At 38.5% G+C, this 26608-nt stretch overlaps 1 protein-coding gene across 3 annotated transcripts in view; it reads right to left on the bottom strand.

The window, feature by feature from the left end:
• The window catches only part of BANK1 (B cell scaffold protein with ankyrin repeats 1), a 161644-nt gene extending 135258 nt beyond the window's left edge, over positions 1–26386 (bottom strand). For all 3 annotated transcript variants that reach the window (XM_054203896.1, XM_054203898.1, XM_054203897.1), the window contains exons 1-2: positions 26323–26386; positions 4152–4550 (exon numbers count right to left, since the gene is read on the bottom strand). In XM_054203896.1, coding sequence (XP_054059871.1) covers positions 4152–4550; positions 26323–26335 — 412 coding nt within the window. In that variant the 5' untranslated portion in view covers positions 26336–26386. The remainder of the gene's footprint in view (positions 1–4151; positions 4551–26322) is intronic.
• Positions 26387–26608: the final 222 nt, after the last annotated feature.

Here is a 26608-nt window from a genome sequence, read left to right as displayed (position 1 = left end):
GAAAAGACATGCAAACAAAATGTGTCTCCTGATTCTACTTTCAGCAATATTAGGAAAAGCTCTTAAGGAAAATTCAGAATTCTAGAGTCACACTGGGCCATCTTAGATGTTAACACAGAATAATACAATTTCTGAGTGTTCTACTCTTTCCTAGAGATTTATCTGTTTTTACAACAGGCTCTTACGCAAAATTCAAAACAAACTCTAAATCTGAATGTAGCAGTTTCAAACAGTGAAGTATTTTATGAACAAGTCCTGCTAAAAAAAATAAAATCTTTAGACAACAATAAAAATATTTGCTTTCCTCTTCATGCATAAGGTGAATACAATAAAATCTTTCACCATCCAGGAAACATGCTAGAAAGGCCATTTCCATGTCTCAGTTCTCCCTTGCTCCTCCAAGAACATGTTCAAACAGGAATGACAATCCCTTCATATTTTGTGTTTGAATCATATTACAGGACAAAAAAGCTCTCTCCTGGGTACAAAACCCCCTGCATTTTCCATTTTACTTAGTTTTACTGAGCATTGTGTTTTGCCTAGATTTTTTGGCATACCTACTACTTCAGAAATAGAAGGGAATTTTAACAGATAAAGAGCCCTACCTGCTCCAACAAGACGAAGCTAGCACCATCTGATAGCTGACGGCTTTTTGCAAAATAATTGGGGTGGGCATATAAAATCAGATTTATTTTGCACTCCATCTCAGACTGTAGAGACAGTGCAAAGAGAACAGCATCTAGGGAAAAAGAGACAGCTGAGAACTTACCTTGCCTAGGAACTCAAGAAGACTGTGGCAAGCAGGTCGAGGGAGGTCATCCTCCCCCTCTACTCTGCCTTGGTGAGGCCACCTCTGGAGTACTGTGTCCAGTTCTGGGCTCCCTGGTTCAAGAGGGACATGGAACTGCTGGAAAGGGTGCAGCAGAGAGCTACCAAGATGATTAGGGGACTGGAACACCTCTCTTATGAAGAAAGGCTGAGGGATTTGGGTGTCTTCAGTCTGAAAGAAAGACGGCTGAGGGGGGATCTTATCAACACTTATAAATACTTAAAGGGTGGGTGTCAGGAGGATGGGGCCAGGATCTTTTTAGTGGTGCCCGGGGACAGGACAAGAGGTAATGGGCACAAACTTGAGCATAGGAAGTTCCACCTAAACATGAGGAGGAACTTCTTTACTTTGAGGGTGGCAGAGCACCAGAACAGGCTGCCCAGAGAGGTGGTGGAATCTCCATCTCTGGAGACATTTAAAACCCACCTGGACGCGTTCCTGTGTAATGTGCTCTAGGTGACCCTGCTGTGGCAGGGGAGTTGGACTAGATGATCTCCAGAGGTCCCTTCCAACCCTACGATCCTATGATTCACAGAGTATGAAGAAAGCTGTAGTGAAAAGGTCGTGATTACTAGTACCTAAGCTATGCCATTATTATCTCACAGTCCTGAAGAGCATTAACAACCCAGCTTAGCATCCATCTACAGTTGTTCTAACTACCCACAAGCCACTCCTGAGTCCTGGCATCAATCAGACCTAGGATCTTGATGGCCCACTGTCCTAAGGGATTAACATTTAGTTGCAGTGGTGCACAACAGTGTGGTGCCATGTAATTATTGTAATTAAAGCAAATCATTAAGTTTTTAGACTTTGGTAGTCTCTTGTTAATACTGAGGAGATGAGAAGGTATAAATGCATGGAGGAACAAGTTAACAGCAATGAACAGCTTAGGGAAAAAAAAGAATGGAAAAACACAAAGAACATACACAAAAGTGTTTTAATCACTATCTGCAAAAGCAGAAATAGATGGGACAAGAGATAAGCACTGAATACAATTAAAACAGACAGAAGATGATGATCCCTATGAAGAGAGATGGGAAATCTTGTGAGTGCATAGTCCTGAAGAAAGGCATAAAAAAAAGTGCTCCAAAGGAAAAATAATTCAAGTATACTTAACCCCTTAGCAAGCCATTTTAAACACAAAGGAAAAATCTTTTTCCCAGATGTGTAATCTGTCAAAATCCCTGCCACAGATACCAAAAAGGCTAAGAGCTTAATAGGATTCTACAGAAGAGTATCAAATTCAGACACTGCAAGCAGTCATCATTACCTTAAAGCAAAGGTAAATAATGGTAAGACATGCACACCTTCATTCCACAGACCTTAAACTGACACCCAGGTGACATCAAGTCTTGCACTTGGAATACTTTCACTGTGCAACAGACAGCAGTGCAGAGATCTCCTAGCAAACACTGATCTGAGCTGGCCTGCCTGATAGCCAAGGCACACCAGTACAGAAAAAACAGAGTCAAAGCAGTTCTCAGCTTTGTGTATGGATGAGGCCTTACACCCTGAAGCATCAGGCAGCAACACTACTCCAAGTTTTGGATCTGCTTCAGTCAATTGAACTTGTCTGATCCCAGACACAGTGTATACATTGCTGGTAAAGATGTACACACTGAGACCTGCAACAGCTATTCATTAATTTAGCTTTGTACTTGTCTTTGAAGTTGCTGATATTGACCACTGCCAAAGAAAAGATCCTTTGAGAAACTATTAGGTGCCTGACATTGCAGTGTAAATAAAATCCCAAGGGCAGATGCAATAAATATTTTTTGCGAATGCACAGACCTAAGCATCCTCTGTCTTCTAGGAAACTGTTTATCTTTGCAGAAGAGTTTGCAATTTCCCATGCATGAGTCAACCGACTGTCTCTGGGCCCATTTCCTTCCTATATATACACAAACATACATACTATAGACCCACTATTTCCATCCCACTAAAAAGCTGCCAAGGACCTTCAATCTGAAGCTAAATATCAAGCATAGTGAGAAATTGCAAACATTACCTCCTGAAATCAAACCAGGCAACTGTAACTAGCCCCAAAACTTAAAGTCTGAGAGATGTTCACAAAAAGATATATGTAGGAAAAGGTCAATAAATACCAAACAGCAAAATATGTTAGAATAGGTGGCTGTGAAGGAGGAGTCTAAAACAGTTTTGAAAGCACTGATCTGATATAGCCGAATTGTGTATAGACACATTCTAGGCAGGTTTGAAAGCCTTCTAGTATGCTTAAGCTTATCTGTTCAAGTACAAGTCAGCAGGGATATCCAGCTAGGTCACTCTGACTCAGCTGGGGCCTCTCCACCCCTGTGTTCAAAAGAATATTCTTGGTTGTTCATTTGCATCTAAAACCGGTTAATTTCTGAGTAAAACTCCCCAACTGCAGGATGTCTTTCTCAAGCGCAAGCTCCTGTGCAGGTAAAATGGCACCTTGCAGGTAACAAAACCAGAAGCACAATGTTCTGCTTAGCAGAGAAAAATCATGACAGCAAGAGCCGTGAGGAGGTGAGACCCAGAGACTACAAAGAAGCAGTAAGAAACGCTCTCTCAGAGGAAAACACATAGCCATCTGCCCAAAACGCGTGCACAACCTACATCGCCTTTCCAAAGTTGCCCATGCATCTGTCTTTCTAGAGCTATTTCTTGGTTTTCGTTTGTGCAGCCTGGCAAAGTTAAACTTTGGGTTAAACTAAACCCTGTGCACAGACTTTGCCATTTCAGTACTGGGTTTTTCTTACATTCCAGAAGCGTTAATTTTTACATTAATGCTTCTTTGTAGTTTCCATGGATGTGGAAACACATACAAACTGGATAGTTCTAGTCCTTCAGCACAGACTTATTATTTCGGTTGGTAAAAGAGTAAGGGAACTTCTGCTCTTGCACAGGAAGTGATGCCATCCACAAAACTGAGTCTCATTCAGTAATTATTTTTCACTTTGTCAGATTTATCTAAAGAGATATTTACACTGCCACTTTAAGGCATTTTGAAGAGATGAAACATAAACCCATAGTTTTGTACATTGTCTGAGATTTGTAAACTCAGGAAAGAGAGAAACAAATGTATGTCAGCTCTTCAGTCTTACCATGAAGTAATGATGGTACATTCACAGGCGCCAGTGTCAGCTTTTAGACTTTCCAAAGCTGCTTCCCTGTGAAAATGAAGCTGGACTAAGAGTACAACAGTGTCAAACTAGAATTGTTAGACCAAGCTGAAGAGAGATAACTTCTCCAGAAAACCTGAATTACCATTTTTTTCTCTTCCAAATGATATTAACACAGCTAAGAAAATAATATAAAGTTTTCATTTTTAGATTACCTGCTTGAATAATTCCAGTAACAACAGAGAGATATTCCTCAGGTTCCTGATCAGTTGAAATCTCTTTGCTGCCTCCATCTAAAGTCAGTATCTCATAAAGAATCTCTGAATTCTCCACCCCACAAAGAAGAATCACCACATTATCCGGAGGTTTCAGAACTTGTTCCAGAAAATAACTTCTCTTTCGATTCAGGCAGTTAAGAAGTCCACACGACAATATCAGGAGCTTACATTTATAACAGGGTAAAGAGAATAGCTCCTGGTGCTTGAAAGATGAAGTCTCTAGATTGTAGAGTAAGATTCCTCCTTCGTTCACTATGTGTCCAAAAAGAGATTTTAAATACAGAGCCCACTCCTCTGCTTCTTTTTCATGTATCACGAGAATATCCTTCGTATTTTCTAAAGAAAAGAAAACATTAAAAAAAAAATCATTTCAAATGCATTTTGAATCCATTATAAATATCAGGAGACAGATCGTTAGTTCCCCCCCCTCTGAAAACTTGAGGTTCTGAAGAAACAAGACAGGTCATTACCTTGAAATGACAGCTATCTCCCTATTTCTAGACCAAGGCAGAAAGATCATCCACAGAAATGCTGTTAAAATTGTTCAGAATGTTTTATGTTTAGAATAGCTTCAACTAGTATTTCAGAATAAATACTGAAATTGCACTGTAGAAAGCAGAGTGCATTCACATATTCTGCTCACTCCTAGATTCTTGACAAATAGGTGATACTATTAAAAACGCAACAGTTAGCTTTTAATGGCAGAAGAAAATATATTTAAACATTGGACATGATCTGACTTCATTAGAAGCAGGACTGGTATATTCATGATATTTTGGCAGCATGGTATTAGGACAGTTGTTAGCAATCTTTCTTTGCTGTCCTTATTGTAACAAAGTTACTTACGAACCTGACAAAAATAAATCTAGAACTACATTTCTCTCTCTGCGTTTCTCTGCTTTTCTGCATTTCTCTACAAAGTTCTGCTTTCCCTTTAAGAGGTAAAACATGATGCTAGTAAGAAGACTAATACTTTGCCACAGTGTTACTAGGGTGACAGTATGACACAGAGGCAACAGGCACAAGCTGAAGCACAGGAGGCTCCTCTCTTGAGCATCAGGAAATGCTTTTTTCACTGTGAGCACTGGCACAGGCTGCGCAGGGAGGCTGTGAAATCTTCTTCCTCGGAGCTACTCAAAAGGTGTCAGGACAGGTCCTGGCTCTAGGTGGTCCTGCTTGAGCCGGACAGTTGCACAGGACGGCCTCCAGATGTCCCTTCCAAACTCAACCATTCTGTGATTCTATGAAACCATAACAAACTGTGATTTGCTGACCAATACGATACACATTAAAATGCCAGGGTAGTTTAATACCCCTGAAGTAGTTCACAGTCACAGCCCTGTGGAGCAACAATAAGAGACTCAGGAACAGATACAGCTGCTGCCCCTTACCTCCCTTGAACCCCACTTTGTCTCCCAGGTTCCTGATGGGTCAGGCAACCTGACTGACACTTGTCTGCGGTGCACCAGAGCTGCTTCGCAGGTGAGCATCTAAGCTTCTTTGTGAATTTCAAGAGATATGGAAATGATGGGCACACACAGAGTTAAAATGTTTCTTGGGCACATGATGGATCTGGATAGTGGGATGCACAGTACAGAATGAGAATAAAAAAACTTGTCAAGGATCCCACGTAAGTCCTTGTACAAAAGAAGAAGCTACTGAACCCAGATCTCCAGTCCAGGACTACTGCTTTAATTATTGGACTACCCTTCTTTTTAGAAGAAATTATTTCTAAATTTTGTTCATTCATTCTTTACTCAGTAGATATTTCAAACAAAGCTTACCCAGATGAAGGCTGACTGAAGCTTGTAGAATAGGGATGCTATAGCTTAGTCTCTTCAGTTCATTGTATGTCTAGAAACTGCTTGGAGGATAGGTGCCATCTTTAAAACTATTGTGAATACTCATCGTTTCAAAAAGTTTTCTGTCATAGGATATCACATAAGGCTATGCTCAATATGGTAGTGGGTGATGATATTTCAAGATGCCTGACCGTGACTAATACATTAGAGCAGGGTACTATTTGTCAAAATATATTTGGAAGGGTGACTGCTACATTTTCTATGGTAAAAGCATTCTGAAAAATGTCTGTTTCTGCTGAAACGCTGGTTTAATTGTAAAAATAAATATTAATGTATTTCTTACTCAACACAGAGCCAAGTTATGTGTTCTGTGATACCAGGGTAAGAAACCTACTTGCTGCAATGTTATTTGTTTTCAGAATCTCATTTGATTTTCCATAACTCTCCCCCAATAAAAAAAAAAAAGAAACAAAAAGCAATGAAGCTCGCTGAACAGTTTCAAGAGAAGAAATTATATTAACAGAACCGTCACGCCAGAGCTCTTTCATTCTGACCACACCGTTTCATATCACAGGAAATGGAATCACTAAGCACCTTCTACTTTCAGTCCCTATTTACTAAAAGCACTGTAGTGGTCCTTTAAAAATACAGGTTTAAAGAGGATGCTTAATCCATGAAGATGATTTAAGAATTAATTCTTTACACTTGCTTGAATTTGCTTAGTTTCAACTTCCAGCCACAGAACACAATTTTGTCTATTTCTGAAAGCTTAAAGAAGTATCAGGTCTCAGAAATCTGTCCCCTAAAGTCTTCAGACTCTCATGAAGTGACTCTTAGCCTTGCCTTCATTACATTTTGTAAACTGGGATTATTACTCTTCCAACTACAAGAGAGGCTTTGTAGAACTCCTGCCATTCTGTCTGCGCTTTTGTGAACTCTCCTGCCTTTTCAAAATACTTTTTGAGGAACCCAAAACTGTATACAGGGTAGGAGTTCCTTGATACAGTGTATGGGAAGAATAAAATAATCTCACTTGAGATTACTTTGGATATGCATGGAAAGTGCACATTCAGTCTTTAAGTTAAAAGGTCTCATTTTAAGTTCCTGCTTGGCTGCATTTCCTTCTATTAGGATGGACTTGGGTAAGGACAGCTAAGTGGAACTGCAGGGAGGTATAAAAAAGCATATTTAAATTGAATGGTAAAAACATTTTTTTTTAATAGCTTCACAGAATCTTGGTGTCCTGATTGTTCAGAAGATGGATCTGCTGGTGTCTTCGACGGCACCAACTTGGCCAAGAGCCTGTTTCCTCTCCATGTAGGAGAGCACTGGTGATGAACAGTGCAGAACTGTGCCTGATCGCTGTGCAGACTGGAAGCACCCAGAAGGCATTCATATATCCCAGAGCAGGAAAGAACTGCTGGACCCAACCATACAGGTGCAGTTGAAGAGCACCCTGTGTGTGTAAGTCCTTCGGTAGAAATATTCTTAAAGAGATGACATTATATAATAAACATCATAAAAATATATGTAATTTATGAAGTTCACCCTTGTGCAAATGGTGCAAGGCTTGAGCACCTAAGAAATTCTAAAGATAAAAGTGAGGAAGTGGCACTGAAATGATAAAAGAAGATGAAGTATTTCTGTTTCCAACAGTATATCTGCACCCAAGTCCACAGCTTTGATCTTAGCTAAGCGTGAATAAGAAAGGGGTTTTAAGATGCTTATTGAAGGCTCGACTGCATTTCTTTTTAACTATATTGATTTTTACATATGAGAAAGAAAGCTTTATTTGTGTAAGAAAAGGGAGTGAAATATATCTAGCATCACACTTGATGGAAGAAAGTCTCTGCAACATACATTTCAAAGCGTAAACATAATATGGGTGCCATATTTAATTTGTCCTTTCTGCCTAAATAGAGGGAAGAGTCATACTGTTGAAAAAAGACTCATAAGAGTGGTGTACTTCATGCTGCAGTTTGATGCAATGTTTATTGGTTTGAAGAAAACAGCTAGTGCTATGAAGTTACCTGTGGGAAACAAAATGTGGGTTTGTTTTGAATTACATGCCTTTTTTTTTTTCTGCAACTGATCTGCCTTCTAGATTGAGAGTTAACTTTGATATTAAGTAGGAATGCAAGACTTACATCCTACTTTCCCAAAAATGTATTAAAAGGTGAAATATCACTATTTTGAAATGCTTGCCTGACTTTAAATGTAGAGTCAAAATTTACCCTCGGAATAGTTACGAAGTCTCCTATCTAAAATCTACTCCATATGCCTTTAGCTTCTTCCTATTAGACAACTTGTTTTTCTTCAGAATTTTATTAAGATACAGATGCTTGCATGCAGATTACTTCAAAATTAAAGTCCAACCAAAACTCTGCCTTCAAAACAGTATCATTTTAACCTGAAACAACAAAAACTGAAGTCTAGCTTTAATGCAACACTACCCAATACTGAATACACAGTAACAATGCTTAACTTTTCAACTGCAGTTTTTTCCCCTTCATTATTTTCATCTCTTACTGAATATTTCTTTGAGTTACTGCACTTGGAATATAATGTAAGTTGAGATGAATTTTGTTCCCTTGAAAGTTAATGTAATAGAAACTATTGTATCCTGACAAAATTAAGCCATGCTTCAACTACTCCTACTTGGAAACTGACTCAAAGGTAGAAATAAAATGTATTATTAGTTCAGCAATGAGAAACAGTAAGAGAATTTATGCAGTCATCCATAACCTGAAAGGGTTCTTCTGACAAGCAAAACTATTCTCTAGTTACTGATGTGTGGTTGCCCAAAAAAGCATATCTTGTGAAACACACCACCTGAAGCCTTCTTTGAAAAGACCTGCTGTATCTTAGGAGAACCAAACGAGACAAGAACATCTTTGCAGACTTGTGTAACCAAGCAGGAATCAAGAACTTGCACACCTAAGGCAAAAGAACATATTTTTTACTGCAACAATTAAGAGATATACTATGGAGAGGAAAAAAAAAGAAGAGGCAAGTATATTAGAAAGTGAAAGGAAATCTCAACTCTGTAATGCACTAAACACATCAAGAAGGTAAAGGGAAAAAAATAAATCAAAGATTGAGGGCTGGTGGCTACTCTTAAACAGGTACCTCAGTTACAAACTTTGCAATCTTGTAAAAGATAGTTTCTGTGTGTTTAGAAGTGAGCAAGTACTTGATAACACTCATCTTTGTTAAGAACACTGCAAGATTCAGAAAAACAACTCTGCATAGATGTCAACTTATTCCCCACCTTTTAAAGGCTTAGTGTTTGTAGATGATGTGCTTTACTTTTAGATATCTGCATTTTACTACAGCTGTTGGCAACTGACCAGCATTAACATACTTCATCTGACTTAAATAAGTCTGCTTTCAATTAGGCTAGGGTATAAAAATTGGCTCTACGGTCCCACTGCCTCATGATGCTTTGGTAAAAAAAAAAAGTGACACTTGAACACCAATGTTTACCAAGTTTTAACCAAAAGATGGCTCTCTATTTCTTGGGATCATCCACAGCCTTCCTCAGTTAGGGTACTGGAACACAACTGTGTCATTCCCTGCTGTTCACTCAGGTGCCCAGGAATTCCTATAACTACACAAAAGCTTGCCACAGTCTACCCTAACGAAAAAGTAAACAAAGTCTGTTTACAATCCTTGCCTCAGCTGCATTAGCTTTTCATATCTGTGTGAAGAAAACTACCCTTCAAATTGTTCTCAAACACTACATTGAGAAAGGTTCAAAGGATCAACAGCCAGATTATTCCTTCCTCTCACGGATGTCCTCACTTGGGGAAGGGGAAGTTGATTTATTTATTTTTTTTTTTTAAATGGCAGTCTTAAAAGGAAAGACATTTGAAAAAGAAGTGTGTGAACTCCACCAGTACGTAATGAGCTACTGTCCATCAGCAAAAAATTGCTAAAATACATAGAGCTGCTGAATATCTCAAAGGAGAAGAGGAAAAGCACAGAACAGAAGTTCTTGCTCACTTTCTCATAATATATTGATGAAAAATTGGGGAAACATAAGCAATACAGAATGACATCCATTGCATCTTTAATTCTTTTGTGAATAGCAGACTACACTCTCCAGGATTAACATGAGCATCTTCCCATGCTAAAAACTTACATGAAAAAAAGCAATATTTTTTCCAGGGAAGGAGAGCTAGAGTAGGGGAATTCAAGACTTTAGAAGCTGACCATTCTCATCTGATTAGACTTTTATGTATCTTAAGATTTTAGTTTCACTGTCCAAATCAAACGTCACTTGAGATGAATGTGTAACATATTCTCCCATTACCATGAGTTTCCATTCCACAGAAACATGCCTTCTTCATCTAGAGAGTCTTAAGTCCATGGTTTTTAAAATGGCTAGGGTTTGAAAAACGCCTGTTTTCTGTCTGAGGCATCTCCTTTGCTTTCCCTTTCTCTCGCACTTCTTTCACCCTGTAGGGTAAAACTATGGGTATAGTCAAGGGTCATGACACAATGACAAAAAACGGAGCATGAGAAACAAGAAAGCGTAAGAAACCCAGACTCACATCTTTGCTCAGAGATTTGCAAAATCTTTTTTCTAGTCTCAAGAAGATTAATTTCCATTTGGGCTGTATGTAGGATGAAAATGGCAAGCATACATACTAGTTCAAGTGAAACTCCAGAACCAAAAGACCTTTAATCTCTTGGCCCCTTTGCAATTTTTTCACAAAGATTCAGCCATTCATCTCTTCATATTGCTTACCCTGATCACTTAAAAGGATGTAATAAGGAACTATGGAAAAAGTTTCACTAGCACTTCAAACAACCCCTGCAACTTAACATTTGGAAACAGAATGAGAACATTTAATTCAACACTAATCAGTGGGCTTAGTATAATGAACTGCCCCTCAGCCATCCAGAAGGCATTGATTTTCCCAGTTAGCGCACCTGATGTACATCCAGTAAATATATCTCAAAAAGCATCTCTAGCTTTTGGTTGCTGGAATTCTGCAAAGCAAATTCCCTGAAGCAAGCCAAAATGGATTCATCGTGGGAAGGACAGCAGAAAGCACTTTAGAACTACTTGCAGATAATGGAAAATGTTTTCAAGTAAGTCATGTTGCTTCTCAGAGGCGTTCCACTAATGGAAATGAAAATTATAAAAGCTTGCTTGTAAACTTTAGAGTGAGATCATGAAGTAGCTAAATTGCTGCAATGCTGTGGCACACCTGTTTCAATTAAAGCAATTATCCTAAAGCATGGGACATTCCTGCCATCACTGTATCAGCCAGCAGAGTGGCTGCACTTCTATTCTCAAATGCCTATTTAACTAGCATTAATAAGAACATTTTCATCATTTATGTACCTTCTGTTCGCTAATCGCTAAGTTGTGTGTGAAAACAAATACTTGCTCTATCTGTATAAAATCAAGCCTCATGTCTTCATCATTCTCACTGAAGTTCAGTGAGGTTCTGGAGTGGGAAAAATGAGGTCCTTCAGAGAGGAACAATTTTCCTACAAACGGGGTGAGTTTAGACTTGATCTTGTGGGCTTCTCTTTAAAGAATTACATTGACCTTCCCTACAGTGACAATGGGAACACAGAACCAAGTAAGTTCCTGGGGTACCTTTCACAGCATGGACCAAGGTAGACTAGAAAGATACCTGACTATCAAACCTGACAAAGGTAACACTATGCCCAAAAAGCTGTTTCTCCTGAAGAGTGATATGGCCTTATTCCCTGCTTTAGGCCTCTCTCTCTCATCTGTCCTGTGAATACATACACAAGTGTACTGATTATCACAGTATCTTCACCTGTGGAGGCCTTCTCCATCCATAGCTGAATACCTACTGATGGACGGGTGCTCCCATTTCTAATGAACAAGACTAAACATGAACACGGGATATGTGTCAAAACTCAGTTCTCTATTTCAAGGTACACCTCCTCCTTTATCATCATTCAAATGAGGCAAAATTTTGTGTCATTACAATCACTTTCTTGAGAGCAAATTGCACCTTCAGTAGATTTTAGCAAAATATGATCAGGTAATTCAGAAATGCTTTAGACACAAACAAATAATGAAGAGAAAAATATACCATAATGACAGTATAAAAAGCTGAAGTAATACACTACTTTTTTTATGATTGCTGTGGAACAAGTCTTCAAGGTCAAAAAAACCTGAGCAAGCTGTATCAAGTTTGTATTAACTGATGGTATCGCTACTAGAAGCAACCACCATCTGAACCTTTCCCTTACACTATCACCATAACTATAGTTCTACAAAAATGGAACATATTTGAAAATTTCAATTTCAAAATGTCACTGTTAGGGTAGACCAAAGTGACTTTTTTTTTTTTTTTTTTTTTTTTTTTTTACCGACAGTGTTTTCTTTTATCAGAATCTTTCTAGATGTGTCCATCCTGACTTACCACAGGGATTTTTGGATTTATAATCACATTTAAACTCTGCTCATTTAAATTCAACTTTCCTTTTTATTCTGCCTTCTGTTGATTTTTTTTTTCCCTGCCACCTTTGATTCCATTGTTACTTCAGTTTCTTGTAAATTCTTATCTCTAATTCCTTCAACATAAGAAACAGAGAATGGAAAACATGTTCTGCAGATACTAGTTAGAGCTAGGGGAAACAGTCTCATGAAAACCAGCACATTTACCTCTATCACAAGAGAACATACCTCAGAAAATGGTGCGTAAACAACAAAACAGAAAGCACTGATCTTGCAAGCAATAACATTTTGGGGAGGTTGCTGTGGTTCCAACTGCTGTGATCTGGGGAGGTCACACAGTAGCACTGTTGTATCAAACACAAGGATGATGTCGTACATATTAAGTAGTGTAATTTGTACACCAGGGACTTGGCAGACATTGATCATCAGACAACCACCATTATATGACAACGTTTTTCAATAAATATCACCGCTTATTGCAATTTCTGGCCACAGAGACCTCTGTTTTCCCCGCGTTTGTACAGTGGTCAAATACACTGAATTAACTATAGATGGCATCCCAACGGTTCCTAAATTTCAGATTATCATTGACAGAAGAAATCTGTCTGGTAGAACTCTCTTAGAGCAGTCACAGAATCACAGAATGGTTCGGGTTGGAAGGGACCTCTAAAGATCATCTAGTCCAACCCCCCTGCAATAAGCAGGGACATCTTTCAGTCAGATCAGGTTGCCAAAAGCTGCCATGCAACCTGACTTGGAACACTTTCAAGGATAGGGCAACCAGAACTTCTCTGGGCAACCTGTCCCAGTGTCTCACCCATACTTCTTTAGGTTTCTAAAGCTATTATGCTTCCTTTGCCACAAGTCAGCAGAGTATCCAGGGAGGGCTCCTGACACCCAATAAATCAAATGGCTTGATCTTCTCCTGCTTTTGTAGACTGGTTTTAAATCCATTTTTTACACATCTCATACAGTTCAGCATTCATACAGAAATTAAAGGAAGTGTGATAAGCAGTTTCTATTTGCTGTATAACACATCTAAGTTACAACGCTCTAGAAGAAAGTGTCCTCTGGTTTCAACTCACTTCTTTTGTCCCTTTCTGACAAATACATGACAGTCACCAAAAAACCCCCAAACAGTAACAACAAAAAACCCAAGACAAATCTCTAATCAGTGTTGGACAAACACTTTATATTTTTGTGTTGACCCTTTTAACAGCATTCATGCTAATGATGTACGCAGAAGGAAGTAAATGAAGTAGAAAATCATTACATAAATATGTGTAGCTTCATAAAATGAGCAATGACAGAGCTAACAGTGAGTTAGAAACCAAGCTAAATAAAACTTTCAGCAACAACCTCAGTAGAAAGCTGACTTGTCTATATTAAACCCATCTCAGCTTCCTTTACTGCCTTAAGATTCTAGACACTAGTGATACAACAAACTACTTTTTTTTCTGCCCATCAGACAGAAAGAAATCGAGTTAGTCATGTGAGTGCAAGCCTGCTGTCACACATTTCACCCATAGGATTGCAAAATCAACTGCAATGCCCAATTACCGTTAAGCCTTATGTAACATCCAAAAGACATTTCTTCCAGCAAGCATATCTCCTCAGTATGTTTAACACATTCTATTATCTTCCCCCCTGCACAATATAAATTCTCAAATTATTACCAGTCCTAAAATAGGACCAAATCAGAGAGTTACCTGGATATCAATTTTGGATCCTCCTCTAGTGGATAGCCCTCACAGAAAGGTTTAATGTAACTACTACCACCTTTGACCGAATGGGTTGCTTCCTGGATGGGAACCGATGTTCTATATGTTCAGGTTCTTGCAAACAGATTTACCATACCATACATACATACCTACCATACTTTACTATCGTTGCTGTACATTGTCATTGTTGGATAGAAACAGGAAAACTATGTCTACATTATTATGTAAACTGGAAGAAAAGTATCTCACCAGTACTTTTAGCTTTTCAAGCACACTATCTTCCATTTCTAGTTAGAAAGGTTCAGAATAGAAAGTGAAAACAAATCCTCCTTGAACCATTTCTAAGACCAAATTAAACCTTATCTCACTCCAGTCAGAGAACCCGTGTAGTTCAAATATAGTGAAACTCAGAAGCTTGAGGGGGACAGGACCAAGAACTTATGAAGCATCCTGCTTTTTACATGATCACGTCCCTCATTGCCTGACCAAATCTATATAACCAAATTTTTACTTTCCTCTTGAATAACCAGAAAAAAACCTTAAAAGAAAACAGGCTGATGCTGTCATAGGTCTATCACCACCTTGTTCGTACACATATTTTATTAGTGTTTAAGACTCCTCAAGATACCACAGTTTAACATGCTACCACATGCCAGCTGCTCAGCAATAACTGATTATATGTTTGGTATAGATATGAAATACAGCGTGCGGTCCTACATTTCCTCCTCTGAAGTTTATACCAACCATGCTCCATCTTCCATTTACTGCAGATTACTGCTGTAACTGTACAAACATCTTAAAAACACACACACACAAAAAATCTCATTGCTACCAGAAGGGGCAGTCCCACATATCTCTACCATACAGTTGCCTACACTCATCCTGGCATCTTATTTTTTTATTCGCCACTTTGATCAAGTTCCCAGCCTGCTTTGCCTTGCAGTTGCCTAAACGCTTCTGTTGACGAAAGGGAAAGTGAGGCACGGGATAAATCCAGGCCTCTGAAGTTAATGGGAGGGGGAAATAACCACTTCCAGCAACAGCTATGTTTTACAGTGAGTCAGCATTAATATTCAGTTAAGATCATGAGTATACTTTTAGAACAAATCATCTGATTGTCCTCACTTAACCAGGCTTTGCTTCACCCTACCAACTGGCCCTGGACCACATAAACTGCACACCTTTCATATGAAAGCAGAACATGTGCTTCAGGATCACACCTAATGTGTGCCACCTGCTAACGCCACAGGACCAGACTACAGCCAGTTCAAAACAACCTCCCTTCAATGTACCCTGCATGGCTCTCGGGCCATAGCACCTACTGCTGGCCTCTACAAATCCCCTTCTGCAGGGAGCACTATTTCCCAGCGTGGAAGTAGCCTTGCAGCATCTGGGGAACTAGGCCTGAGAGGGCTCATTAGCTTGGCCATGGCCACTCAATGCTGAGCCATAGTAACATAAGCATGCACCTGAGCTCCCACTCACCCTTGCACCAAAGCAGGTTCCTCAAGTGACGCTTTTGAACACAGCCGCTTTCACTGAATTCATAGCTGGTACAGACTGCAACGCCACATGGTCCTGGAGTATTTAATGCACTTGTAGGTATCGGGATTAGCTAATTAGGACTACAACAAAATGAAACACTTATTAAATTAAATGCTTTTTATGAAACTAAAATTCAGTGAACAAGACTTTAGCAATATACTAAGAATGGAAATACCCAGAAGGAAAACAACATGTTCAAGAGTCATTTTCAAAAAATGACAGTTGCTTAAACCTCTTGTGAAACTTTTCATTAATCCGATCTTCCAGTAAGACACATAAACCTAGGAAAAGAGGCATTTAAGTTTGGAAACACTCCTCTAAAGTCTCCTCCTGCTTCAATAAGGACTTAGATTCTTAACTATCATTTATCCAGTACTGGACTGTTTCAGGCAAGCCTTTTTTTTTTTGCTAGATTGGTGTGAAAACTTTGCTCTTTTCAGTGTACTAAGCAAAACAGACTGTTTTGGGGAGAGTATGTACATTTTGGCAATTTAAATTTTACACTGATCATCTGTGACATAATTGTGGTGAGAGAAATAAAATAGTATAATTGACTGTTAGAATATCTTAAATATGGTTAATGTTCAACCCTTGATTTCTGATAAAAAGGACTACCTTTTCACAGAAGTCTCCAAAACATTAAATCCAATGAATGAGCTGTCACAGCTTCGAAGGATAGTTCTGCCTTTTTATGATGTTATTTAAGGCACGCTTTAAAGAAGAGGTGGTGTACAAAATTAATAATAATGATTATTATACATGTCATCCACAATGAACAGTATGGACTTAACAGCAGGTGGGAGTACAAAATTTATGGTATACACTGTCTACTTGCAAGCTAAAATACAGGAGTATGGATTGCCATTTTAATGAATTCTATAAACTTCAGTGTTGAAACATGGGCTGCAAGTTTGCCAATGGAACAGAGCTGTTTTTAAACTCTCACAGAAAACCAACTGACAATAGCTTGGCAAGAGCACTACAAGAAAATTAAAATGAAGCTGTCCTGAATGTACCCTGTAAGCAGAAAATACTTTCCAAAATGATAAATGTGGGATCTGCCTTAAACTTTCACAGAAAATATCTTTTCTCCAATTCAGTCATTACAGACTCCATTTCATGCATTCAAGGCCAAATTAGATTTGTCCTCCTCTAAAATGGTTAATCTTGGACAGGGAACAGAATTGATAAGGGAGAGAAACAAATTTGGAAGTTTTGATGATAAGATTATGGTGTTACAAAACCAGAATGCAAGTATGAAAACCTTAAAATGTTTTGATTAGAAATACTGGCAAAATTTCCCCTGATAAGTGCACAGCAACAAGGCTTCCTTGATTAAATAGAGCTATTCTGACACACACTAGCTGGGGAATTGGCCTTACATTTTTACAGAGAGGAAGTTTACAGCAATTCAAGATTCAGTGAAATGGTCTAGTAGCAGACATCTTGAGAGGGGAGTGGAGGAAAAAAGGTGTATTGAGTTTTCTACATTTTTATTGGATTTTCTAGATATCAAACATCCTTTCCACTAATGACTTTTTCTATTATTTGATTCAATCTTTATTATATTTTCTGGTAATGTATCCCTACCTTTTAAAAACACTATTTAAAAGATTCGGATAAATTTGAAATGTAAATTGTCTTTAGATATTAAAAGTAAGGCTAAGCTGCTAAAAATTACTTTCTGGATATTTAGACACCCATAAAGCCATAAAGCTGTTTGTGTGGTCTATCTGGTTTACTTAAAGGCCTAATCATCTTGCTTTGAAGTAAATGTGAATTGAGACTCATAAATCACATCGATTGTTTACTTCAGTTCCCTTGAGCAAACAAAAGGCATTTGAGAAATAATGATGATCAAATGGTTTTTTGTTTGTTTTTTTTTTTTTTTAAAGTCAGCTCCAAAGTTGTAAACGTGTTAGAACTGATTGAGCCAGCTTCTCTTTAAATGCTCAGTTAAACCGAGTTATAATAGGAAGGAGTTGTTGTAGGTAGACACAGTCTGCTTGTACACTGTTCGCTACACTGGCCACCTTCTCAGGATTTTTCATGCGTATACTCAAGCATACTCTCCTGGCTTATCAGTCCTATCAGAATAATGTGAATGCTATTGCAAACACTTCAAAAAAAAATCCTAGTAACAAAACCTTAAAGAAATTACTACACGAAGAAGGATTTTATACCGAATACTGCATATCTAGCAGCTTCCCACTGTATTTCATATTTTTAAAAGGAAGATAATCAAAGTCAGAAGATATCTGTGTTTTGCTGTTTGTATGGTTTTGTTAATTAAAAAAAAAAATATTTCTGTCAGTCATGCATATTAGAGTTGAACAAAGAGCAAGTGCCCAAGTCCTTTCAATCACATACATCTTAATAAATTAGAGGAACAACACACTTGTGGCTTCTGATAAAAGTACTGCTTGTTTTCATTTAGTGTCCACTATCACATCAGCATTAAATGGCTTTGAAGCTTGTACTGTATTTAGCCTTTCATTTTTACAGAAGACACTAGCATTACTTAAGATGGGGACTTTTATTTTCAGTCCTCAAATAACTCTAAATTGTCCTTGTTCAATTCATTCCATGCACACTATATTTTTTCCTTTCAGCTATTTGAACTGTAAATGTTTCATGAATAAATGGAAATGATAATAGAAGGGTGCACTATATGAAAATATGTTTAACATATGTATTATTCAATTTCTTAAAAGCTTAATTTGTAAATGCTATTCCATACATTTTTCTATTTTTTCCAAAGCTTCTAGAATTTTCCTTATTTTCCATTAGAAAATAAATATTACTTACTACTTCAATCATACCTCTAATCAAATATTTAAAAAAAAAAAACAACCAAAAAACCCCACCACTTTTTCTTGACTACAGTAAACAAACTTGAATTACTTATTCTTCATGAGTTAACATTCCCCCTGTGCCACAGAGAACAACTAAAAAAAATGTAATATTCAGGTTGGGTTTTTTTTATTTTGAAGAAAATATAACGATAAATAGCAAGTGAAAATATCATTACTTCATTACATTTTGACAGGCAAACAGCTTTCTTTGTTCGAGAGACAGAACACATGCACATCCCCAACACTGAGAAACCTGGAGGGTAAAGTACATTAAGGCATGAACTGAACCGTATGTATATGCTCACACAAAGACTTGAATGTGTTAGAGAGCCTTTGACAGGTTCTCAGTCAGGTTGGGGGCGGGGGGGAGGGGGCGAGTCATTTATCTTTCAGTCTGACATTATCTTCATTTCCTGTAAGAAGACTCTTTTATCTGGTTGACGCAGTATGTCTAGAGTAGGGGATCTAGGATAAGGTATTAGTTCCTAGATCCAGCTGCACTATTCAGTCACACCTTAAGTTGGTGTCAAGGCAAAACTTGGGCATCCATGAAACCTCTCTTCCTCCCACCTCTGATGTTGGTTTCCAAAGGAAACACAAGCATATGAGCTGGACAGAAGCTACAGTACAATTCTGCAGAAAGACCAGACACAGCCATGAAAGTTACTTGGCTGATGAGACGGATATTTTCCTTGTGGTTTTAAGATGTTTTGCTAAATAAAGAGAGTAAGATGGAGAACCTTATAAGAATGCAGTCTCCTCGTTCCTTCCAAATTCTTTACCCCAAACTCATCCGCAAAATCAGGAAACTGCTAGAGCATGTTTCACAAGGGCAAAGAGAATTAAGAGATGTGTGCAGGAGCTATTGACTTCAGAGGTAGGGGAAGAAAAACTTTCTTATAAGGAAGGAATTAAGAAATAAAGACATCTACTAAAACATTCTAGTGGTTAAGGGTGAAGGCATTTGCAATTCTTTTGTTCAGCTATTAAAACCTGCAAGATTCAGCAACTCACTTGAAGTTTATCAATAGGTAGAAAGGGGAAAAAACACAGAACTTAACGCAGGTACCACATTTCAGCTTCATAGCCTCACACGAGTTGTCCCTAGTTCTTAAACAGAAGCAACAGTCATGAAAATCCCCATTCCCCTTTTCTAAAGGACATCCTTAGCTATATATATACACACACACTTTCACACAAACACGTGCACATCGCACTTACACATGCATAGGAAATACTTCAAATGCTAACAGATCACCAGTGAAGTTTTACCAATTTTTCGCCTATTTTCTTTTGCCTGCTTTTCTTTCTTAATTTCCCAATGTTAGTGTTGTATTTGTCAATAACAACAATGAAATATTGCAATATGAATCTGTGCTTGATACAAACATAGATTTCAGTTGTAGAAATAAAACTATGGGGTACTACCTCAAAAAAGCTGGATATACTAGACAGAGCATTTTCAAGAAAAGCCCACTGCTCTTAAGTTCTGTTTTGAGGAACATGCCACTACACTGACCACTGGGAATGTGGAACATGTGCTTGCAAAACCATCTCTTTTCTCGTCTCAGCATCCTCTAAGAGCTTCTCCGGACAGGAAAGCTAAGCCCTGCACTGCACACTGCAAACCACCACTGTGTCCAAATTCTGCGCAGATGCTCAAAAAGACTGCAAAAAATTGAATAGGCTTTGAAATTATTTTTTGTCACTTAAAAGAAAACATTACTATTTTACCATTACTACTACTAAGATATCTTCATTGAAATTTTTTTACTTAGAGATATAAGGTTCTTGGGTTTGTCTCATTAAGACTCTCATATCTTGGGTATCATTCATAGTTTTCTATGTCATTCTTGAACCACCTGTTTAATTTATGACATCTTACTATCATTTTTATTTTTTTTTAAATATTACCATTTAAAAAAATACTCAAAGTGAGTCACTCAAGACCAACATAACATAACAAGTTTCAACGAACTACCATAAATACCAAGAAGAACAAAAACCTTCCGTGCAGCATCCCACCCAAAGGAATTCTTATTGCTAGACTATCATATTCTTTCTCTGGATTTGGTTTTGGGTCTATCTGCACAGTGAAGAATTGCTGTATGAAGATTTACTCTTTGCTTTTTTCACACTATTACAACACCCTGAATATTTTACTCTTCCTGCCCTCGCCAGAATTACATTTTATTTGCTTAAAACAGTGTGGGAGCTGTAATTAAGTGTATTCACAACAATTTTTGCTCTGATCTGTACAAGACAAAATTGTATCTTCTACATTTGTAGAAATGTGTCTTCTACATGTGCCTGAACATTAATCATAGTTTTCCAGCATTTTACATACAAATAAGTGAGATATCCCTCTAACAACCATGTTCAAGTCAATTTTATAAACAGGCAGGAAACCCAAGTCATAATAGATACATAAATAAATAAATGTATTTCTATCCTTTTAATGTTTTTTTTTTCCACACAAGTTGAAAGATATTGCCCTGAAAGTTCTCATGCAGCTTATCAGTTAACATTTAGGCTTACTGCAGACCTGTGTATTTTCAGTATCTGCATTACCCATCAAAGACTACTTCAAAAAGACTGAGTACTCACAATTTCACCTGTGGTAAAGCGTAACAGCGTTTCCTAAGCATTTTTAAGAGAAATTCCAAGTATTTCAAGGAAGGTAAACAAACTGGCTCATAAAAAACACATGGACATTTAAAAAAAATAATTAAAAAAAAAAATCTATCCATGAACTCTCTGTCCCAAATTTCCACAAAAGCTCATCTCCTAAAAATAATGGGACCTACTTGGCACTACATGCTTTTGAAAAATCCTGGCATCTTTTTTAATAACATCTGTCATTTACTCACGTTTGAAGTACACTGATAGTATCTTCATTATCAAAAAGAAAGGAAGAAGGATGTTTGCTTTCCTTTTCTCATCGCAGTATACATTACCATGTACTTCAAGGTTTGAATGCTCTGAATCAATGCTCAGACAGCGTACTAGTAAAACACTCTTCACTGATTAAAGTAGTAACTGAGTATCACTGAATGCTGATATTCCAAGTAGGCTACACTCAGGCAGTAACTGTATTTCCTATAGATATGTTATGAGTTTTCATTTACCATAAAAGTGATTTCAAGATACTGCTAAAATTAATTATATTTACTGTCGTAAATTTGCTTTTATTAGTATTTAATATTTGTCAATAAACAAAGAGTCGTTAGTTGGCAACCGGTCATATAATAAAAATGACTGCTCATCACCCCTACACTTACAAGAAGTAGTGAACCATAGCCTCAAACTGTAGCTATTTATAAATACCTGTATAAAGTTTCAAGTCACTTACAGTTGTTAAGCATGTAATCTGAAAGCAAAAGGGTGCTTTCCAAACTCAGCTATACCTCTGCCTGAACAATCTCAATGTCAAACACGTATAAGTCTTAACTTATTTAATTGTACTCAAAGACTCACAGAAACATTGAAAAACAAAGTAATTATGGGACATCATAAGACCGGTTTGCTTTAACTGTCAGGCCTGTGATAGCATAAATTTTATCATGTGGCTTAATACAAAGCCTTGCTTTCTTACTCTGCAGGGAGCCCATGAACACTAAATAACCACCAATATTATCACATGAAGTAGACCCCAGTTTAAAATTTAGATCTTAGTATTTGTAACTCTCTCCTTATCTTCACAGCAGTTTCAAAACCCCTAAATATTTAAAATACCATTCTGAACTTATACCTACTTTTGTTTACATTTAATAAAACCTAGTTGTTTATCACAGATCACACTGTAATAGTCTCATTTTAATTTATACAAGAGGTTGGGGCAACTTTATTCTTTTTTAATGATAGCCAGAAGTGACTGGACCTCCCAGGAAGATAAAATAGTATCACAAGCTACTGCTGCTGTTTGCATTGTAGCACTTACACTTATGAGTGGAGTTATGTAGAGGAGTTAAAATATTCTTTATTACCTACAAGCAAATAAAGGAGTATATAAGCTAACCGAATGCTCAAAGACCAGTTTCAAGGGATACACAAACAAGAAAACAGCGACACTGTGGTCCTCGAGTCCCTGGACACAAACGTTTTCAGAAACTGAGATCACTGCTCTTTCTTTCACCTTTACTGTGGAATCAGGGATACAATTTTTCAAATGTGGGTGGTCAATTGCTTGTATACAAATTTCAGTAATCACTCTGTGCAACAGAAGGGGGACCAGAGAGAAACATCTTGTTAGGATCAACTTTTGAATCAGAAGCCCAGCACTTCTGAAGACAAATTAGAGCTTTGTGTTAACTATAAGGTACTTGAGTTTCAAAGCTCAACGGATCCCATTTTTGTTTTTCCTCATACAGTATTTTTTCTAAATATGAAATTCTAGTTTACAGCCAACAGACTTGCCTGAAAACATTGCATCTGGAGTACACATCAGAATAACTTCTTTATCCACAGTGAAGATTTCCATTTCTACATTTTAAGAAGACAAATTTCAGCTTTAAAATATCTGAATACTATATTTTTGCTTCTCACTGCAGAAATATTAAAATGTTTTATCAATAATAAAAAATAGGAACTTCCTTTCAGAATAATAAGGCTGGAATCAGATCACAGCAGCTTTTGCAGTACTGGCTTCTTTGATACTCAAATTACTAATACATTATTAGTAGTAATATTAATTATTCATATTATGATGTTATTGCTGAATCTGCTTCAAAACTCCACCACTAGACCCCTTAGATTTTGAATCAGATCATGATCTGAGACCTATTTTGTCCTTAAAATTGAAGTTTAAAAATTTTTAAGGCTACTGAAAATTCAAGCAATCCCAAATTCTCAAGAAAAACAAAGATCAAGTATTATTTGTGTATATGCACAGGCTAGATTTCCTCACGGAACACCTGTCTTGTAAACACTGTCCCAGAAACAACTGCAGGCACAGAAATGTACATAATGTAAATAAAGAGCACACAATAGAAGATCTCAGTGATGATATTTATGTTCATGAGTGTGGAGAGAAGTGGTAACTCAAACATGGCACAGCCATTAACAAGTTACCCTGTCAGTGCCTCCTGTCTCAAGTGAAGACAGATATCATCAAGGATCATGCAGTATGGATGTTTTATCTCTATTAGGTACAGCACGTTTAATGGAATTTGCATAAAGATGTTCATGTAGGCTAGGGTTTCCAACAAAGTACTGAGAAGTAACAAGTCTGTCTCTCCCACCAAGCACCCCAAAGTTTTCAGATTTGAGCTAGACTAGGCCTTAGGTGATCCACGCAAAGCAACTTCAATACCTCACAGCTGGTGTCCCATCAGGAGAAAACAGACCTCTCTTCCCTGCAGAAAGAAAGGTTTGGTGCTGTGGTAAGACTGCAAGAGAGGAGTCTATGCACAGAGGTCCCAGGTGGATGAGGCTTGCACAGAACAATGCATCAAAAAATGACAGAGACAAATAATGGCAGAGAAGAACGCCAACATATTCACTGCTGGCTGAACCTACACTTGTTTCCCTGCCGATGCATGGAACTGGCTGCAAGCAGCTGGAAAACTGGCCATCCCTCTTTGGTGCTCGTACATATTTGCTCAGCAATTATTCCAGCAATTCTACATGCATACTCATGATTTGACTGCCTTTATTCACCAAAAGCCAAACTTTAAATTGGATGTCCCCAGGTCATGCACAATTGGATACCGTCATTTATATAAAATGATCACTAAGCAAACATCAGGGACTATCAGAATACAACTGACCATTCAAATCTAGAAATATCTGTTTGCCTAGTAACTGGGATAGTACAAGCGTATTTAGAAATGCTATTAAACATGTGGTTTTGCTCATGCATGCTGCCTTTTTCTTCAAAGCAGCTTGCAATACTGCAAGTCAAGTCTACATAGAAAATCCTACCTATCAATGGTTAGATACAATAACTATATCCATTTTACAACCAGCCTTGGGGAGAAAGCAAAGAGGTCCTGAGTTTTGGTATTTTATCTACAACGAACATATTACGCAACAGCTGGGAAAGTCACTTTGCCTTTCTTCTCTACTGTTTTCATCTGCATAATGACAGTAGTTGGTAGAGATGGCTTGCAATGCTAATGACATTAGAATGCTGCATTTGATAATTAATTATCTAATATGGTTACTTTGATGTTATAAAATGATACAAAATATTAGGTACTCTGAAAAAAAAAACCTGTATTGACATCTGAAGGAGTCATTTAAAATGGTGAACAAGAACAGTAAACAAAAGTATTGAGTCATCTTTGCAGAGTCAGGCTTTCAGATCTCTCTTTCTTGATTCCTCATTCATAAAATGAGGAAAAAATATTGACCTGGCTAATAGAAGAATTGCAAAGATAAAGCTGAGCTCCCTGCTGCAAGCAAGTCAAACCTCTGGCATTTGGCTGCACTTCTTCCATTTCCCCTTTATTGAGTGTCCAGCTTTGCAGTCACTAGTTTGATTTCAGTGTTGCTGAGCCTTCCAAATGAAGAAGACAGGAGCAGTAAATACACAGTGTTTCTGTGAATAAGGAAACATGACTAGGAAGAATGAGGAAGAACGAACACAGGGACCAGGAGTAAGGGGTTCCTGGTTCAGATTCAGGACTGCCTCTGATTGACACACGACCTTCATGTGTCACTTTACCATTTAATCAATTTTTTCCAGCAGTAAATTGGATGATAATACATTCCAATACTATCAAGAGAGTAACAAAACATATGCTAACAGCTTTGAGGTACACAGATGATATGACGAATGCCAATGAAAACATAAATAAGGAAATGAGTATTTCTGTGCAAAGTCTACCACAATTTTGCTGTACAGTATAAAATAAGGCTGGATCCCATGCAGAATGCTGAGACTGAAAAAGGATGATCAATTTTTAATTAATAACACAGCAAGTGATTAGCCAATTAAGACTATCACAGAGTGGATATACATGTAGGACAGAATTAACATTGTTCGCACAACTTTTATTCTTTAATTTCCTAACTTTTTGGTGCTAGGCTTCCCACTCTTCAGAAGTTACGCTATGTACTGCAAGACAATAACAGGTGCATTGAATTTGCAATTCGCCACTTGCAATTGAGGGCTATTTTCAAGGAAAAGTGATCTAGAACTGCCTTGAGGTGCTAAGAAAAGTTGCCTCAATAAAAACTCTGGCATAATTTGTCATGAAAACACGCAAACAGGTAGCAGGGGTTGAAATATGTAAAGGAAAGAATTCTTTTTTTTTTTTGACTAGCCATGCTAGCCGGGTACGCGCCCAATAAGCACTCAGCTTTATCAAGAAAAAAAAGCAGGGAATACCTCACATAGGTTTCTCCACTCTCCAACATGACACCTGGACGACAACATGGGGAAGCAAAGGCACTTTCCCAGGGAGCAGCACATCCCATTTCACCACAGGGACCCCACCACACGCCACTGCCTCCACCCTTCGCCAACAGCTCCCCGAGGGCAGCCCTGGAGAAAACCACCACACCCGTCCCGGCGGCAAAGTGCCTCCTTCACACCGAGCCCTAAAAAATCCCCTCCTCGTCCACAAAACCTACCTGTGACCGCCTCCCGCCACCTCTGCCCCTCCGCTTGCCCCCCAGGCCGCAACATGGCGGCGGTAGCGAGGGCGCCCACCCTCACACCCCCGCCCACCCTTGGGGGCGCGGCCCTCGCAGCCCTCCCGCGCCCCCGCACCGCCCCTCACCGACCTGCCGGCCGCATGGCGCCGCCGCTCCCTCTCCCCCGGCACAGAGAGCCTTGTCCCGGCCGCTGAGGTCGCTGCCGCCGGGCCGGAAGCGTAGGGCCGCCCCCGGCTCCTCCCGGCAGTGGGGCTTCGCCGCCCGCTCCGGCCCCGCCGTGTCCCCGCCGGCGGGAAGCGTCGCCGCCCGGCTCTGGGGCAGGATAGTGAGGGGAGACCGCGCTGAACACACACGCACCCCCCACCCCCCCCCCCCCCCCGCCTCCTTCTTCCCCCAGTTAGACGCGGTAGAAGCC

This window comes from Rissa tridactyla, chromosome 5, assembly GCF_028500815.1.
Source record: "Rissa tridactyla isolate bRisTri1 chromosome 5, bRisTri1.patW.cur.20221130, whole genome shotgun sequence".
NCBI lineage: Eukaryota > Metazoa > Chordata > Aves > Charadriiformes > Laridae > Rissa > Rissa tridactyla.
The sequence above is the reverse complement of the archived record's forward strand: the minus strand, read 5'-3'. Positions and strand labels throughout refer to the sequence as shown.